The 17,675-nt window shown below is 39.0% G+C and overlaps 2 protein-coding genes across 7 annotated transcripts; one reads left to right on the top strand and one right to left on the bottom strand.

Annotated features, from left to right (window-relative positions):
• Positions 1–1,569: 1,569 nt before the first annotated feature.
• LOC104432898 (hypothetical protein) lies at positions 1,570–6,411 on the bottom strand. Of its 6 annotated transcripts, none has more exons than XM_010045482.3 (8): positions 6,280–6,411; positions 5,245–5,378; positions 3,696–5,094; positions 2,885–3,571; positions 2,720–2,803; positions 2,419–2,524; positions 2,010–2,326; positions 1,570–1,923 (listed from the first exon to the last, which is right to left on the bottom strand). In XM_010045482.3, exons 2-8 carry the CDS (start codon positions 5,247–5,249, stop codon positions 1,720–1,722), a joined length of 2,802 nt encoding a protein of 933 aa, XP_010043784.2. In that variant the 5' UTR covers positions 5,250–5,378; positions 6,280–6,411; the 3' UTR covers positions 1,570–1,719. The 6 variants fall into 6 exon arrangements, with proteins under 6 accessions (XP_010043784.2, XP_039162402.1, XP_039162404.1 ...); XM_039306468.1 differs by having other exon boundaries at positions 3,696–5,038; XM_039306470.1 differs by lacking the exon at positions 6,280–6,411 and adding an exon at positions 5,881–6,089 and having other exon boundaries at positions 3,696–5,038.
• A 10,155-nt stretch (positions 6,412–16,566) lies between these two features.
• On the top strand, positions 16,567–17,499 carry LOC104432897 (kiwellin). Its single transcript, XM_010045481.3, has one exon. It carries the CDS (start codon positions 16,621–16,623, stop codon positions 17,266–17,268), a length of 648 nt encoding a protein of 215 aa, XP_010043783.1. The 5' UTR covers positions 16,567–16,620; the 3' UTR covers positions 17,269–17,499.
• Positions 17,500–17,675: the final 176 nt, after the last annotated feature.

The raw sequence follows: 17,675 nt of genomic DNA, 5'->3' as shown, positions 1-17,675 counted from the left end.
GGATGCGTTTGCTTTTGTAGTGACGAATATGTTTTTTTCAAGGAAAATAATTTTTTTGCAAATTAATTTTTAAAATTTTCACACATTTAATTTATTGAATTGATCGGTTAATGGAATACCATTTATTATCTAAGAAAATGCAAATATTTTCTTGAAGAATGATTTTTCATTAAATATTTTCTTTTATTATGAATTTTAAAATGAATAAATCTTTTGTATCATTGTAGAGTCGGTTAAACTATTAATTCGAAGATATTAGTGTCGGTGGCGAAAGTGCAAAGTGATGGCACTACATGTGCCGTCAAAGCTTATCAATTTCGTTTTGGATCTCATCATAGGACAAAGAAAAGGGTTCTCTTTTTCACTACGGAAAAACGATGTTCGCCGACTCCAGGGGTGGTAGAGGCCAAAGCATTTGAGTTTGATTTCCCCCTTCCTGTTTTTTTTGACCTTTTTGGTTGGACCAAAGTGTTGAAACGTGTACTGGGATGAATTGATGGCTCTTTTGGTGGCGCGGAGAGAGAGAGCAGTCAATTTGTCTTAGAATTTGGAAAATCGGCTTGCATTTTGCCATTTTTGTTGCGGCTCATCGTGCTTTCATACCACATTTCCAGAAAGCTAAGTCAGAGGTTTTTTGGACCAAAAGAAAAAGTCAGAGGCTTTTTTTGTTTTTTTTTGCTAGAAAAAAGTCAGAGGTTTTTACTGGCCCCAAAGGGAAGTCAGAGGTTCGTGCACAGTTTCGTCTTTCGTGGATATCGGTATGTCGGTACAAATTTCTGCCTAGAGGCCCCAGTCGATTAATTTTCAGACGACAGAATGTTCAAAGCGGAGGATGCTCAAACAAAAGACCATGTGCAGCTTCACCACTTGCATCTTCACTATAGATTCACAAAGATAAACGTGGACATCATGGATGATCTCACAAATTGCCAATACGCCTCTAAACAATTGGTACCATTAAAAGCAGAGTCTGCCGCATAGTGTACAAATATTAAGAACCAATTTTCGTATGCCCGATATTATTTTCCTTTTTACGAACTGGAGACCGAGTTCGACACCAGATGATGGATGGTTATGTAGACTCTTCCAGCAGAATGCATCACGAGTGATTTAACAACTATACTACAAAGACCAGAACCATGTCTAAGCTTGGAAAGACATCACCTCCTCCTACTTGAAACTGTTACCTGTGCTAAGAGAGCGACACACGAGCTGTCTGTGCAACATACCACCAAGGAGGGAGATGGCTACTGGCACAAAACTGGAGATCTTGCGGGGTCAAATTTCTAAAAGCAACGAGAAGATACCTCCTAATTACAACTGGTAATGCAATGTCCAAACGAGGTTAGACTTTCATGGTCATAGTGTCTCCACTTGGAAATCCTATTCGCAACATCAGTCTATTCTTCCAAACTCAGAAATATAATAAAAAGTTCAATAAGCCCTCCTAAGTTTCCACTGGCAATTATTAATATTAAGCCCCCAAGAGTCCCAACAGACGCACTGACAAGTTCAAAAGGGATGACTGGGCAACCATATTACCACAAAAAAGGAAGTGAAGAAGGTCCCCAGATCAAAGCCGTAACGGGAGATAAAGGTTTTCAAATGCACCAGACCATCTGTCACAGCAGACTTTAGAAGTCGCAATTTACCTTTATCTTATAATATATGCATATGTTACAAATAACTCTAACTAATTCTGACCTGCTTACAGATGTGTTAATCTGTCAAATCATCATCAAAAAAATCAAGATCATCGTCATCAGTTGTAACAGCTCCACCAACAGAATTAACTTCAAAAGGTTCAATGACATTAGCCAAAGTGACCATTTCTACAGGCTGCTTTTCTTCATTGCCATTGTCATTAAACGTCTCTTCATTGTCATCCACATAAAATTGCTCCATGTCATTGTAAACAATCTCCTAAATCAAGCCAAAAAAGATTCAAAATTGCAAGGCTTTTAGAATAACAAGAATTTTAATGAACAAAAAACTTTGTTTGAGCTTACCTCATTTTCTGGCTCCTCTCGTCTCTCTGTCGCCACAATCCAGTCATCCAATAGCATTTCCAGCATCCCACTGTCAAATGTGACCAAATCACCCGCGTGTCTCCCAAGTTGATGTTCTCTCAGGCGCAAGTTATAGTGAACATAGGCAAGATCATTCCATCTCTTCTGGGAAAGACTATTATGTCTTTTGCTGTGGACTTGATCAAATATACTCCATGTATGTTCGCATCCAATAGACGAACAAGTTTGGCTGAGTATACGTATGGCGATCCGCTGTAGATCAAGGCAGCTTATCCCATGTTGTTGCCACCATGCAGCTATTGCATAAATAAATCAATGGCACAAAACTCTATCAGCAATAATCTTCCACAGTCTCTGTGGTAAAACTTATTTAACTGAAATGCTTGACCATTAATGTGTGAAGTGACTGCTGTATGACCTGGATCAAGTTCGGCCCTAGTACTTACAGCCAAATCAGTCCCAAAGTCAGCCTTTGCAGAAACAAAGTCCGGAATCTAGAAAGAACAGAATGAGACCATCAGTAAAGGGTCTTAATATTTTGAAGAGAGAAGCTTATGAGCAGCACCGATGAATAGTAGCAGAAGCCCTTGTTGCAGCTTGACAAATACTCTAACCTCGAATAACCATGATAAGTAAAGAGTCTCAAAACATGAATCGCATGCATGGAATTGTGAAGCAAGGTCATTTACCTGCATTGATGCAGAAATTCTTTTTGCACTATCTGGTTCTAGTCGAACAATACACTCATTCAGACCACGAATAACTTCAGGATGCTGTAATGAATAGGATTGGGGTAAGAACAAAGCTTCAAAAGTGAAGTATGATAAGAAACAACAGCCACATTAGTCTCATACCGACACAAAATCATGACGATAACGATAAGAGGGATTAAGAAAATAGGCAGCCACATAAAGAGGATGACGGAATAATGAGCTTGAATGGCCGTCTACTACACTCCACAGAGGCCCATACTTTCGTACATCATCACCAACAATGGCTTTAATGGCCAGTCCAGCTCTATAAATGTCGTCATACACATAGGAAATTGACCGACTTTCCAAGCTGTCTAGCTTTTGCAAAACTTGCACCACTGGCTCTAAAGATTTCTTCAAATACTGCACCTTCTTCCAGAATGTGACATTTAAGACAATTCTCTCCACTTCTTTACCATCCTCGCTTTTGGAAAGTCTAGAAGAATGCCATTCATTTGACTGAAACATTCTCTTGAGGTCAATTCTTTGATCAAACAGACTTCCTAAGGTTAAAAAACTAGTGGAAAATTTTGTGAGACCAGGCACCAGAAGTTCCTTCCCTCCGGTATATTCTTTCTTCATAAAATTCAAGAGCCATCCAGTGTTATACACAAACTTTGTGATCTTTTTTGCTTTGTCAAAGCATTCTGCGATCCAATTTATCTTTATAAAATCCTCCAGCATTTGATCAATGCAATCCACAGCACAAGGAGTCCAGAACAAATTCTTCCTTCGTTCTTCAAGCATCTTCCCTGCAGCTCTAAAACTCGCAGTGTCCCTGGTAAGTACCTGCTTCAGGTCAAGAGGATAAGACAAAAGCCTCCTAAGCAAGCAGACAATCAACTGAGGAAATACAGTGAATGAAAAAGAAAAGGAAGGAAAAGTGATGAACAGAGATTGATGGATTAAGTACCTGGACTACATTCTCCACTCCTATCTCGTCCACTACACTATCCAATAATGTAAAAAGTTTTTCATAATCGTCGATTATATCAGTGGCATCAACCGAGGAAACAAAATAAACGCCACGAGGGCAGGAGACCAAGAGGTTTATCACGATGTTCCCCTGCACATCCTTCCATGTATCAGCCATTATAGAACACCCAGTAATCGCCCATGATGCCCTTAAATCATCTAAATGCTCCCTTATAGATGCGATCTCATCCTGAAGAAATCGGCCAGATATCAATCGACTGGATGGACCCTTCAGACTCTGCCCATATTGACCAACTAACTCTAACATTCTATGAAAGTATGGAGAATCCGCGGCATCGGCAGGGATTCCTGCATGATAGAAGAATCTACAGATTGCAGATATCACTTCCTGGCGGCCTTTTTTATCAGCGCCCACCTTTCTTTTGCACTGCTTGTAGTGAGATGATGTCTGATTTTTAAGAGAATTTAGAAAAACAGAATCCAATCTAGACCTTTTTAACAGGTGCTCAGGGCCATTCGCACTTCCTCCAGGAAACCTGTCCTTGGTAGCATCTTTGAAGTCACTCTCCAAAGCTCTATCATCAAAAGCCACTACTTCCTTGCTTATGCATTGCAAAATTCCTTCTGTCTGCTCTTCTTCTTCTTCTTCCTCATTATCAGAGTGCAAGTAAAATGCAGATATCTCCCTGGTATCTGGTTTTCGGAGTCTTCTACCTGTTCTATGCCATTTCATATTCTCCTTCATTTTAAGATAGACATCTTCAGGAGCCTTTTCACAGTATGAAACTTCCCCAGGGATCCGGGCCAGATGTTGTTTAAACCGGTTGATTCCTCCACTAATTATTTTCTCACAGTAGTTGCATTTCACCCTTTTCTTCTTTTCATCTTGAGCCACACAATGTTCCCACCCAGGGTCTACATACCCAAGAGACCGAAGAGGGGCAAATCTTATGACCAAGTCTCTATCATCTGCTACTTTCTTGCCCTTGTGCTTATAAGCCGAGGCTGCTTCTTCTCCATCATCATATTCATTGGAATTGAAAGCCAAAGATGCTTGTTCATACTCAGATTGTCTTCTTTTCCGACTAGAACGACACCCTTCGAGGTTTTTCCTCATACTTGCACATACTTGTTCTGAGACCTTTTCACAGTGAGTTACTTCTCCAGATATTCTAGCCAGGTGCTGCTTCAATCTGAATATTCCTCCGCTGACTACTTTTCCGCAGTAGTTACATTTAACCTTCTTTTTTCTTTCATCTTGTGCGATACCATGCTCCCATCCAGGGTCAACACATCCCGCAGATCTCGCTGAGGCCATTTCTTTGCCCACATCAGCAAGAAAGCAGCGACAAAACTCTATTTTATTACAAATGCATCTGCCAAAGACAAAGTATTTACAAAATACAAATAAATAGCCGCTTCAAAAACTAGAAGTTAGCAAATTAGAAGCACTTCAAGAATAATCAATCAGTAAACGTGGTGTAGGTCACAATCAAAGGAATTCACTGCTTTCAGGAGCTTCTTACCCCATAGCATTATCACTGAAAATGTCCTGACATTGAAGTAGCAACACATTTTCCTGAGCAATCCTCCACCTCAGTTAGACTTCCAACTAACTCAGATCCTTGGCGCTGTTCAGTAGACAGAGAGTTGAAGAGATCTGCGCAAGATGAAAATGGACACCCTTATAGACCCTCCAGCAGGAATAACCAAATGAAACTCTGGCGATTATATCAATGACACCACCTGGGCATGTGGTGTAATGCAAAAGGAGAAATAATTTCCGCTTTCTAAAAGCCGCTAGAAATTTATTGCTGACTAGTTGATCAGACAAGGACAGTTACTTATGACACTCAACAGTTAATTGGAACAGGCAAACGGCCATCTCCGTTCCAAGTCATCGGAATCATAAGTAGCTAAGGAACTCAACATGAAAACACTCTACTCCACCCACTGAATTGCATCTTCCTATACTAAGGCAGTCATAGTCATAGCAAGGCATCGCCTCATCGGATCATGCCGACAAACAACATAACCCTCGTGATCGACAAGTCACAACCTAAACGAGGACCGACCCGACGTCTCCAGGCTAGAACGATTCGCGAGGGCTAAGTGGCACCAAACACAAAAAGAACGTTCATTTACATAGCCAAATCACATACGCAGCTTCCCTTCCCTTTCCTTTCCTGCAAATCACTCAAAAAAACATTCCTTTCCTCCAATGCCCGTCCGCCGATGGGATCGCCCACCCACACGCTCATCATCGGGGACAGCGACAGGGCCACAACTCGGTGTCGGAAAGTTCTCATCACATTGTCGCACGAATCGACGATTAAGGACTGCAATTACTCAAACCAACGCGTCCAAAACGCTCGGAGCAAGACCCAGAACAACCTCAATTCCGGCGCGTTTCCTCGCCTCGTCGGGAATTTCCTCGAGCCTGATCATTCCCTTGGACCCAAGAAAAGCCTCAGGCAAAGGCAAAGGGCGCTTCGAGCTGACGTAAAAGGATGAGACGGAAGCTGAAATTTGCAGAGAGAGAGAGAGAGAGAGAGAGGTACCGACTGCCGGGGGAGTTGTGTGGTCTGCGCGGAGGGGATGATCTTTGGGGAAGAAGACGATTCCGGTGGGAAGCCCTTTCGACGAGGGAGGGGGATTGACGAGCGCACGATAGCTGCGTAGACGAAATGCAGTGGATTACTAACCGGTCCCTCCTGTGTTATCTGCCTGAATATAGAGATGTGGAGAAAAAAAAAAAAAAGGAAATATAATTAATACAAATGGGGCAATTTGTCTTCGAGCTTTTTTCTTTTTAACTCCTCTTAGATTTTTTAGCTTTTCTTAATTCATATGCTTAGGTGAAAAATATTTTCTTAAAAATAATTGCTTACATCTTTTACAAAAATGAATAAAAGAAAAATGTTTTCATTATTCATTTATTCATAGATGATGAAACATCTTCATTTAAACAATACAAGCGATTATTTTTAAGAAAATATTTTTCAATTCATTCGTTTCCCGCTAAACAAACCCACCAATTTAGCTCTGCATGTAGGACACCTCATATTTATTTGAGCATATAAGGCATATGATACTTAGGGGTTAGTAATTTGGCCAGTTCAACCTCAAAATCAGGCCAATTCAAGGTTGGTTCATAAGGAGATTAGTTCGATTCTTGATCCCAAAAATTGAAAAAGTTGGTCCACAATGAGACCAATTCATTCCCAATTCCAAATATTAGGAATTGGCCTTGATCGATTCGGTTCGCAATTCTACATCTTGAACCTATTGATTCTACTTAAAGAACTTTAAAATTGTAAGGCCATTTTCACGGTAGAACTAGGAACCAAATCAATTTACTCCATCTAAAGTAAGTTGTTTTACATTTTTATTGGATATATTTATTATTTAACATATAATCCTTGAGTACAGAAATGAAGTGCGTTCATATTTGACCCATGCATATTTTATATATAATAAATTAAAACCAAAAAAATACAGGAAAAAAAAAGTCCAGCAAGTTCCAAATTTACTAATTCTTGGTTCCGAAGTTTGGGAACCAACTTTGATATGGTAGGTTTTAAGTTTTATACTATTAATCTGCCTATATTGAAACTGATCATCCCTAATTATATTATTGTCCAAATCGCTTTACATCATTTGATATTTTTCCCTAAAGTTCATATTCTTGTACCATAGTCGTGTCACGATTAAGTCAACCCAAAATGCCATGTTTTTAAATTTATCACAATTTTGAATCCAAAAATAAGACATTCAAGATGCCTTATGAAAGACATGCAATGTAATTAAAAATATATAAATGCGTTCAAAAATATCAAGATATATCAGGTTGACATGTATATAATATAATAATTCATTTTCAATTAAACTTGAAAAATCTAATAATTTGAAAATTCTAAACCTCACAAGTCTCCCGGAGTTACTGATATTAAACTGATAGAATATTAAATGGGCGAAGTAGCAGGGAAAGAATATAACTTAGCGGAGAGTGTCATTTGACTCTCACCAACAATGTAAGGCAAAAGCTTACTTCTTAATCAAGAGCATTCAAAACATCCTCCTTTTATCGCTCCTTATTAATGATGAAGGACGGAGGTTGTGTAAAAAATCGGTCTTGAATGTCACGTACTATACAAACTATTGAAGGAATTTCGCTACTTCAGGATCACTATAACTATGATCACCGTCCACCGGTCCTTTGGTCGTCCGCTCCCTTGTCATTAGGCACTGACTTGCTTGACTTCGTGGTGCTGGGCAGGGGTCAACCCCATACTTGATATTAGGATGAAGCCTTGACTTGAGCATTGTGGAAGTGCTTCTTTTGAGCCATCGCCAGAGCTGAACTTGGCACGACTCGGAAGCAAATTGAATCACTTGTTTTTGGTCCAAAGATCAAATTCTTACTACTAATTTTTTAAGTTTGTCTGTTATAATTTCAAATCATGGATTTCGAAAGGAACTAGAGCAAAACATCCATTATAATTGAAGCAAAACGTTGTTATTTTAGCTCAATTGATGTATCTTTTACGTACACATTATATCTATGGTATACACATGCTTGGGGTAGTTTGAAAGGAGGTTATTTTTATAATGCTGATAACTAATTTCATGTTTTTTTTTTTTTTGGATCGCCCGAAAAGTGGGCTGGGGTTATTTTCTTGTGTTATAAGTTCTTACTTTTTTCTTTTGGTTTTTCTTTTCGTTTGCACCTGCTACGAAACGTGGGTTCTAATTATAGAGAGAGATCTAATTCCTCAAAAAAAAAAAAAATTACTCAACTTTAGATTTAATTCTAATTTTACCCTGTACTTTATTTTTTGTCCAAAAAAAATTTACAAACTTTCATTATAGACCCAAATTTGCCTCGTGTTCACAAAACTTCATTAGTTTTTTTTCTCAAAATTATCAATATCAAGAGGTTGTTGTTATTTCATATGAATTTGAGAGGATTGGTGAAGATGGATGTTTTAAAGATGAACCTTTAATTGATTGTATTATTGATGATTTTGAAGAAATTAATGGCAATTTTCCAATGTGGGGAAGATTTAAAACGATAGTAAAAGTTTATGATTCTCTTTAGACAAAAAAGTACGAGATAGAATTGCGATTGGACTTAAAGTTATAGGTTTATTTAGAAAAGTAAGCCTATTCAAATACTAAAGTTAAATGGGATATGTTTAGTAGAAGTCCTAAAACTTGTGCGAAAGTGCAATTGAGTCCTAAAACTTACAAAGAGTTCAATCAATTCCTAAAACTTGTCCAGAAAGTGCAATTGAGTCCTAAAATTTACAAAGAGTTCAATCAAGTCCTAAAACTTGTCCGAAAGTGCAATTGAGTCCTAAAGTTAACACCGTTAAGAAAATTAACGGAAATTGCGACGTAGCGCTAACGTCATATTTTAAATGATTTTTTTATTTTTCAAATGGCTTTTTAAAATTATTTTTATTCAAAATCTTTAAAAATTAGATTAAAAACTAAAAAGGAAAATCTAAATTTATTTAAAAAAAGAAAAATCTAAATTTATTTAGAAAAACAAAATTGTTCGAAAAAAGGGCGGTGGACTTCCGCCGCCCATCGCCGAAGGGGCCGGCGGCCGTCGCGCACAGGCGGGGTGGCCGGCCCTCACTTAGGGGGCCGGTGGCGCCGCCGCCCTAGGCGAGCCTCATCGGCCCTCGCTCGGGGCGGCGAGGCTCGCCCGGATCTGGTGAGCCTTGCCGGCCGGCGGGCCGATGAGGCCTCGCCCAGGCGGCGGTGCCGCCGTCCCTCGCCTAGGGCTGAGCGACCGTCGCCCGCCCGGGCGAGGCCTCGTCGGCCCTCGCTTAGCCGACGAGGCTCGCCGGATCTCGGCGAGGCTCCCCGGATCTCGGCGAGCCTCGCCGCCCCGAGCGAGGGCGCGAGGCCTCGCCCTGGGCGGGCGACGGTCGCTCGGCGGGCGGGCGAGGGACGGCGACCGTCGCCCGCCCGGGCGAGGCCTCATCGGTCCTCGCCGGCCCGAGCGAGGGCCGACGAGGCCTCGCCTGGGGCGGGCGACGGTCGCCGGCCCCGGTGAGGGCCGGCCACCCGCCCGGGGCGGCGCGGTCGCCGGCCCCCCCGGCGATGGGCGGCGGAAGTCCACCGCCCTTTTTTTTGAACAATTTTGTTTTTCTAAATAAATTTAGATTTTTCTTTTTTAAATAAATTTAGATTTTCCTTTTAGTTTTTAATCTAATTTTTAAAGATTTTGAATAAAAAATAATTTTAAAAATCCATTTGAAAAATAAAAATCATTTAAAATATGACGTCGGCCACGTCGGCAATTTCCGTTAACTTTCTTAACGGTGTTAATTTTAGGACTTAATTGAATAAACTTGACAAGTTTTAGGACTGATTGAACTCTTTGTAAGTTTTAGGACTCAATTGCACTTTTCTGGACAAGTTTTAGGACTTAATCAACTATTTATTTGTGAGTTTTATCGCACCCTTCTCGCACAACTTTGACCGCCGAATATATCCCAAGTTAAATTTTAAGGTGCGTGTTTGGGCGAGTACTTGTTTTTCACATACTCTCGGGAGTGTGCGTGTGTTTGTTGAATAGCAATCATCTTTAAAATTGAAGCTCGGATAGCGTTCGTGCTGGTCATTTTTCACGAGATTTTTGTACGACACATACACTACATACACATCTAGAGATGGTGAATTTTGACTTGATTTGTTTGCATGACAAATATGCTGAATATAGTTAAGGATGTTCAGATTAATTTGACCATGTCAATCTTATAAACATGCCGACAATTTTATGTCTATAGATTATCTGATGGACATGCAATCTTTTGACATTGACCTAGAATAATCTGACTAATTCGGTTTTACTAATCTTTGCAGAGGAATTGTTTGAAGATAAAGCGTTAGATAAATGTATTCTTTGATTAGTTGCCTCATAGAAGACAAAGTGTTTGATAAATTGTCCGGAAGAGGATGTTGCTGTGTACTCACTTTTTTGTTATCTAATTTTGCTTTAGCATTATCACGATCTTCTCGAGTCTATCCCTCTTCTTCTTCTTTTTCCTCCTTTGCAATTACTGCTGAGTTCAAATTGTTAGATTAGATGATCGTGGTGTATTATTAAAATCAAGAAATACTTTGATCTTTGCAGCATGGGTTTTTGAGCTACATAAATTAGCATTTTAAGAACGCTCTCAATCAAATAGCTTTTAATTACATTAAAATGTAAACAGAAGAACTCATCATTAAAAAATGATAAAAAATAAAAATAAATACACGCAATACAAAATAAACAATATATAGAAAAGGAGAAAAGCCAATAATGACAATAACATGTCTAGGACAGAAGAAGAGAGGTTCTTGTTTAGATTTTGCTCAACATGGACGGTTACTGCATGGGCAAAATTAAATATACTAGTGACAAAATGACTTATTAATGGATAAATAAAATTAAGTTAGAGGACCCAATTGCACCATAAAAAATTCAAGGACTCTCTCATAAACATCGCACAAATTAAAGAAGACTAATTATGCTGTTGTTAGACAAAAAAAGTCATAAATTGATATTGTCTGATTGCCTTCTCCACCTTTACAGCTCAAAAGCCCCAATTCGATTCATTCTTAATTCGCACCTTCACATGCCTAGTTGACATCATCAAAATGACAGAAAAATAGACGAACTGAAGTCTTTAAACATAACATACTGTTCCATCGCAATGAAACACCTAAATGATATCCTTAAACCAAGTAGACAAGCAAGATTATTTAAGTTTCATTTTTCATGAATTCGTAGCATGTTCCATCGTTTTATAACTCAAAAAATTTCCAGGGTTATAAATATAACTTAAAGTATCAAAGTATTTTTTTTTTTAATGATACTGAGGACATAACTCAAAAAGAAGTAAGACTTAGTTACTTAGGACCTGCTTTATAACATTTCTATTTTGGGAAATGATTTCTTTTTAGAAATAGCCATTTTCTATTTCTATTTTCTAGAATAATTTCTAAGTAAAAAAAAGCGTTTGGTAATTGCATAAATTTTTAGTCTAGGAATAGAAAAAGAATAGGAGTGCATATTGTACAATCTATGAATTTTTTTATATAGATTTTATTTTAATTTTTTAATAATTTATTAGATTTTTCTTTTTTCCCTCTCCTCTTTTTCTTGCTCCTCCTCTAGTTGATAGTGGTGGAAGTCGATGAATGGCGGTGGTCGGTGGCAATGGCGGTGTCTAGAGGTCGATGGTGGTGGGCGGCAGTGACCGGCGAAGGCGGCAACAATCAACGGCAGACAATTGTGAGGAAGAAGAAGAAAAGGAAAAAAAAGAAAAAATGAAAATGACTTATTTCTAGAAATTATTCTGAGAATAAGAAGTTACTTTTTTTCTACTTCTTATTTCTGTTCCAAATCTATTCCTCAAATACTTTTTTATTACATGGAATAAAAAAAATTAGTTGATATTACTAAATAGATTTCTATTCTTCTTTTTTTATTTATTCTAGGGAACAACGGAACAAGAATTGGGACAAATAGGAATGAAACCAAACGAAACCTTAGCACATAGCTTGAGGGATAGGGACAACGCGCCTATAGTACTCCAAGTCTTGCCAAAAGAACTGTAGAATAAAACGTTTAATTCATAAGTGATGAACAATTGTGTGACAAATTATCATCCGAATAATAAAGAGTAAATTATCAAAAAAGTCTTATATTTATTGTATAAATGCAAATTCAGTGCTAAACTTTTTAATTTAGCTAATTTAATCCTAAATCTTTTAAGGATTTATCAATGTAATCTTTTTGACTAATTTTGATAAAAAAAAATCATTAATATGGACGTTGACCGTCCTACATGACATGACCAATGATAATGTGACAATTTTTGTAGTTTTTTATTTAAACGAAATTATAGAATTGAATTAGTATTTTAAAACAAATTTATAACTTTTTTTTTTTTTTGTAATTATACCAACAACCAAAGATCCTTGGGCCCATCATACATTAGATTTCAGGAACAAGAAAAAAGTGAAACAACTTTAAAGGATCATGGGTGCATTCTCATTTTCATGGCCCAGTGGTTGCCAGGCCCAACATCAGAGTCTCTTCATCCATTGTAGCAAAATTGAGTCGCATTTCTGATCTATTTTGATTCGATGCTTACCAAAAACAGGAGATATCTTAGTTCATGTGACAGTGCGATTGGCTTGCTAGTTGCTACATAAAACAAATATGCATCGTGTAGTCATATTGCAGAAAGTTGTTAAGTGGACCAAGAAAAGATTATCTCATACATGTAGTTAGGGCATACAACACACAGGTTCTTAGTCTAAATTAGCATTAAATGGGATTGAATTGTGTTTTCCGAAATGTAATATTAAGCGATTTAGAAACCATTTAATACACGGTTTGTTTTGGCCAAAAAAAGAAGGAAGCAAGAACGAATAAGTACGCATGAATGCCTTCGTGCACAAACTTCCGACTTTAAAGGTCGTATTCCTAAGACTAACGTACGTGGCTTCCACGGTAGCCTCCAGAAGGTAGACTTGGATAGAGATTTTGGTGTGAACTCAACTCATGTAGAATATAGGCTTGGATAGCGATTTTAGTGTGAACTCAACTCATGTAGAATATCTCTAAACCTGTATGCACGATGAGACTTCCCTACAGAAGTGGCTAATCACATGTAACAGCGGTGCCTCACAGCTTTTCTTTTGGCAATAACTTAATTCGATGAGCACTCCATTCAAACTGTCAAAGTTGGGGAAAATTGTCTTGATAGTTCTAAACATATTGCACTTTTGCCAATTTAGTCTTAAACTTTTTAATTTTGCTAATTTAGTTCTAAACATTTTCACCTTTTGTCAATCCAGTCCTAAATTTTTCACTTATTGCCAATTAAGTCCATTTAACTAATTTTGACCAAGAATTGTTGATATGGATGGCCAACGCTAACGTGGCACTTTTTAAATAATATATATATTATGGTTTTTTTTTCTTTTTTTGGTTTTTTTTTTCCTTTGGGTTTTGGATTTGGCCGGCAAGGGTTGCCAAACAACCCTCACCGGCTCTAGGTGAGGGCGTTGTGGCCCTTGCGAGCCCTCACCTAGAAATGACAAGGGCTGTGAAGCCCTTGTTAGGTCCGCTAGGACATCGCAGCCCTTGCCCAAAGCTTGTGAGGGGCGTGACACCCTTGACTAGAGCTATGGCCAATGAGGGTCGGTCGGCCCTCGCTTGTGGCCGGCAGAGGTCCCCAGCCCTCGCCTATGGCCATCGAAGGTTGGCCGGCAACAGTGTGCCAGCCAGATTCGAACCCCCTAAAAAAAAAGCAAAAAAAGTATAAAAAAATAATAAATTCAAAATATTATTTAAATATTACTAAAAAATGTCATTGTAGCAATTTCGATCAAAATTAATTAGATGTACTGAATTTGTAAGAAGTGAAAATGTTTATGATTGAATTGATAAAATTGAAAGGTTTATAATTAAATTGATAAAAGTGTAATAAGTTTGTAATTTTTTGGACAATTTTCCCGTCAAAGTAGAATGTATTATTTAAAGCTAATCAAGGGGTCAATAATTAGAATTCACTGTCAAAGTCGAACATATTATTTAAAGGTAATTAAGGGGTCAATAATTAGAATTCTGTGGCTGAGACTAGAGGGCCAAGTTCGAGCGGATGGTCATTTCAGACGTTAAGATGGCGGCGCAGACGGTGTGGCCATGGCCCCATGAGATCAGGTTAACGAGATCTGGATTATTCGGCTTGATGCTGCCCCTAAAATTGTCCCATCGCGACACGCTTCTGCAAGTGCTTCGTGTTTCGTTTTGGTTATTTACTGGTTTTAAACGCTCCGCAATAAGGTGAATCGTGCTTGGAAGAGAGTGAGACGTTCCTTTCTATATACATGTACAAAGCCCTTTCATCACGGCGCTCTCGTGTGAACTAATTCCCCTCGATGATCAGTGTGATCGTGACCTGAGATCACAATGAGTTTCGAGGATCAAGTAGCTCTTACATTCGTCAGATTGTTCTTTTATATTTTTTGGGAATTTAACATATGTAAAGGAGCCGAATTTCTGTTTGAATAATTTGAGCGCACGGGTGCTGAAATCTGGCCGACTAACTAAATACCTTGCAAACGCCATAAACTGGTTAAGTCTAGACCTCAGGATTAAGCAAATAACTCTAGCCTAAACAGTTAGTGGGATTCGAAGCGATGATATTTAGTTCATAAGTTGAAAATCTTTCGAGACCCAATCAACCGCGTGAACATTGATGAGTTGAACGAAAAGTATTGTATTGCATGAAGCATATAAGAAGCATATGATGCGAGAACCACATGCAATGTTCAAACGAGAAGTATTGCATTGCATGAAGCATGTTGCATGAAGAGAAACAGCACACGATTGTACGCCAACTTTTGCCCATAAAACAAAAGATGGGACCTTTAGATGTCGCGTAATATCTTTCCATAAATTGATATTTCCCCATCTATGTTCTCCTTTATTTTCTACAATTTTTATTTTAAATGATGAGTACACATATCTGATGGTGTATATCACGTAGGTCACCCCATTCAGTATGGAATTCTTGATAAGAACTTAATACATGTAGCATTATTTTTATTTTTGGGGATGAGTTATGCAGAAATACTTCATGATTATAGCTAATTGATTACTTCTTGATCATTTATGCCACTTGAAAGTTTTTCCATTGATTTTACTACCATTTACTCCGTCCTCGTCCCTGTTCATGACATCCTTTTTCTGTCATGTTTCGAACCCATCCTTTTTCTTTCCATCTCCATCGAGTGCGATATCCTCACCGTTTGTCGGAGGATGTCAGCCCTCGGCTACTACGCACTGCCACGGCAAGTCCTACCCTAAATATCGTTTTTCGCCTCCGGTAACTTCTTCCACTCGAGCAACCTCGACAAACAATGATTTCAGCAAAGGAGGTGATGGTGGGGACCCGCCGGGGTGCGATGACAGTTACCATAAAAACTTGGAGCTGATTGTTGCGGTGTCGACCGGGTGATATGCCAACGGATTTCGATGCGGTGATCGAATTAGGACAACATCTATGAAGACCGGGAGGAGTGTGATATGAAGACCGGTAGGAGTGTAATATCAAGATTTGCTTTATATTCACACATGACCAAATTGCAGATATCTTCACCTAGCCTCTTACACGGTGTCGCCGTGATATGCTCAAATCCAAGTTGAAGATCATCTAGAAGATCACCTTCAACTTGTGGGGGCATGTCAAGGATAGCAATGCCTGACTAGTTCAAATTCAAAATATTTTGAATTAGCTAATGCTTTCATTATTTAGTTATTACCTGTAGATATTACCGTAATGGACTAATTCAAGATATTTGAATTAATCCATTCTCATCTCATGTAATTATTACCATAGTTATTACTATGATGGACTAATTCCAAAATTTTGAATTAGTCTATGTAATTATTGTAAAGGCTAGTAGATAAACTCTATATATACAACCGCTATTCTAGAGTTAAAGTATAAGCGAAACTCATGCTCTAACTTAGAGTCAATTTTTACAACTATAAAGAGAAATCACGAACCTTTATCCTTACGTCAGTCTCGATATCCACCTCACGATTTTGATTGATTTCGGAGAAGTCGGTCGTAACACGCAAGGCACGGGATTGAAGACTATGAGCTAATTTTTGTTTGAATTCCACAAATGGAGCCAATGAGTCAACACGCGCAGATTGCGCAGAATCTTGACTTATAGGAAAACAAAAGGCAAGTTGAATGATCACCTCTCTTTTTTTCCAGCCAAGATGGAGGGTGAGAGACTATATAAGCAGCTCCTATCTTTCCTCTCTCCACACCAAATCAACTCGAGCGTTCAATTTCGATAGTTAAACAATGAAGTACATTGGGGCACTCCTCCTAGCTCTTCCAATTGTCATAAGCATCAATCTTTTTTCATCTCCTTCACATGCCATCTCCTCATGCAACGGCCCTTGTCATACCCTAGATGATTGCACCGGACAATTGATATGCATCAACGGGAAGTGCCATGATGATCCCGACGTAGGCACGCACGTATGTCCCAGTACTCCATCACCGTCGGGTGGAGGATGTCAACCCTCAGGCACTATGTACTGCCAAGACAAGTCCTACCCTAAATATAGTTGCTCGCCGCCGGTAACGTCTTCCACTCAAGCGACCTTGACGAACAACGATTTTAGCGAAGGCGGTGATGGTGGGGGCCCGTCAGAATGCGACAGCAGCTACCACGACAACTCAGAAAAGATTGTTGCCCTATCGACTGGGTGGTATGCTGACGGGTCTCGGTGCGGGAATGGGATCAAAATAACATCTACGAAGACTGGGAGAAGCGTGACAGCCAAGGTGGTGGATGAGTGTGACTCTATGAATGGGTGCGATGGTGAACACGCCAATCAGCCACCGTGTAGGAACAACATCGTCGACGGTTCAAAGGCGGTGTGGGATGCTTTGGGGCTAGACATAGCAGTGGGTGAAGAGGATGTTACGTGGTCCATGGCATAGAAATTAATGGGTTTTCCTTCCCCAGAGATGATCAAAGTAAGGCTAAATAAGATCTTGGAGTTCATGGTTGTTGACTAGTGTGCTGTAATAAGTTTGAGACTGCGCGAATATACAGTTCTAATATGCAAAATGAATTGTCAGGGCGACAAAACCGTATGGAAATGCTTGTAAGAGAAGATAATATGCAGTCCGCTGAGACAATAATAATTTTATTACGACGCAGTGGTATTACTGCGCTTGTCCTTTAATAATCGAGTTATAACTTAAAAACTTACAAGGATCGTGACCCTTAATAATGGTCATGAATAGATAGCTCTTCCATCATCATCTCAATTCCTGAGGCCCATCATACATTTGATTTTCACGAACAAGAAAAACAGTGAAACAACTTGGAAGGATCGTGGGTG

The sequence above is a fragment of the Eucalyptus grandis genome, chromosome 2, assembly GCF_016545825.1.
Source record: "Eucalyptus grandis isolate ANBG69807.140 chromosome 2, ASM1654582v1, whole genome shotgun sequence".
NCBI lineage: Eukaryota > Viridiplantae > Streptophyta > Magnoliopsida > Myrtales > Myrtaceae > Eucalyptus > Eucalyptus grandis.
This window is presented reverse-complemented; position numbering and strand designations above follow the sequence as displayed.

Coding starts and splice junctions, on each gene's coding strand:
- LOC104432898 (XM_010045482.3), bottom strand. Junction 3,572..3,695: donor GAGTGGAGAATGTAGTCCAG/GTACTTAATCCA, acceptor GACCTGAAGCAG/GTACTTACCAGGGACACTGC. Junction 2,327..2,418: donor AGTCACTTCACACATTAATG/GTCAAGCATTTC, acceptor TTTATGCAATAG/CTGCATGGTGGCAACAACAT.
- LOC104432897 (XM_010045481.3), top strand. CDS start 16,621: ATGAAGTACATTGGGGCACTCCTCCTAGCTCTTCCAATTGTCATAAGC.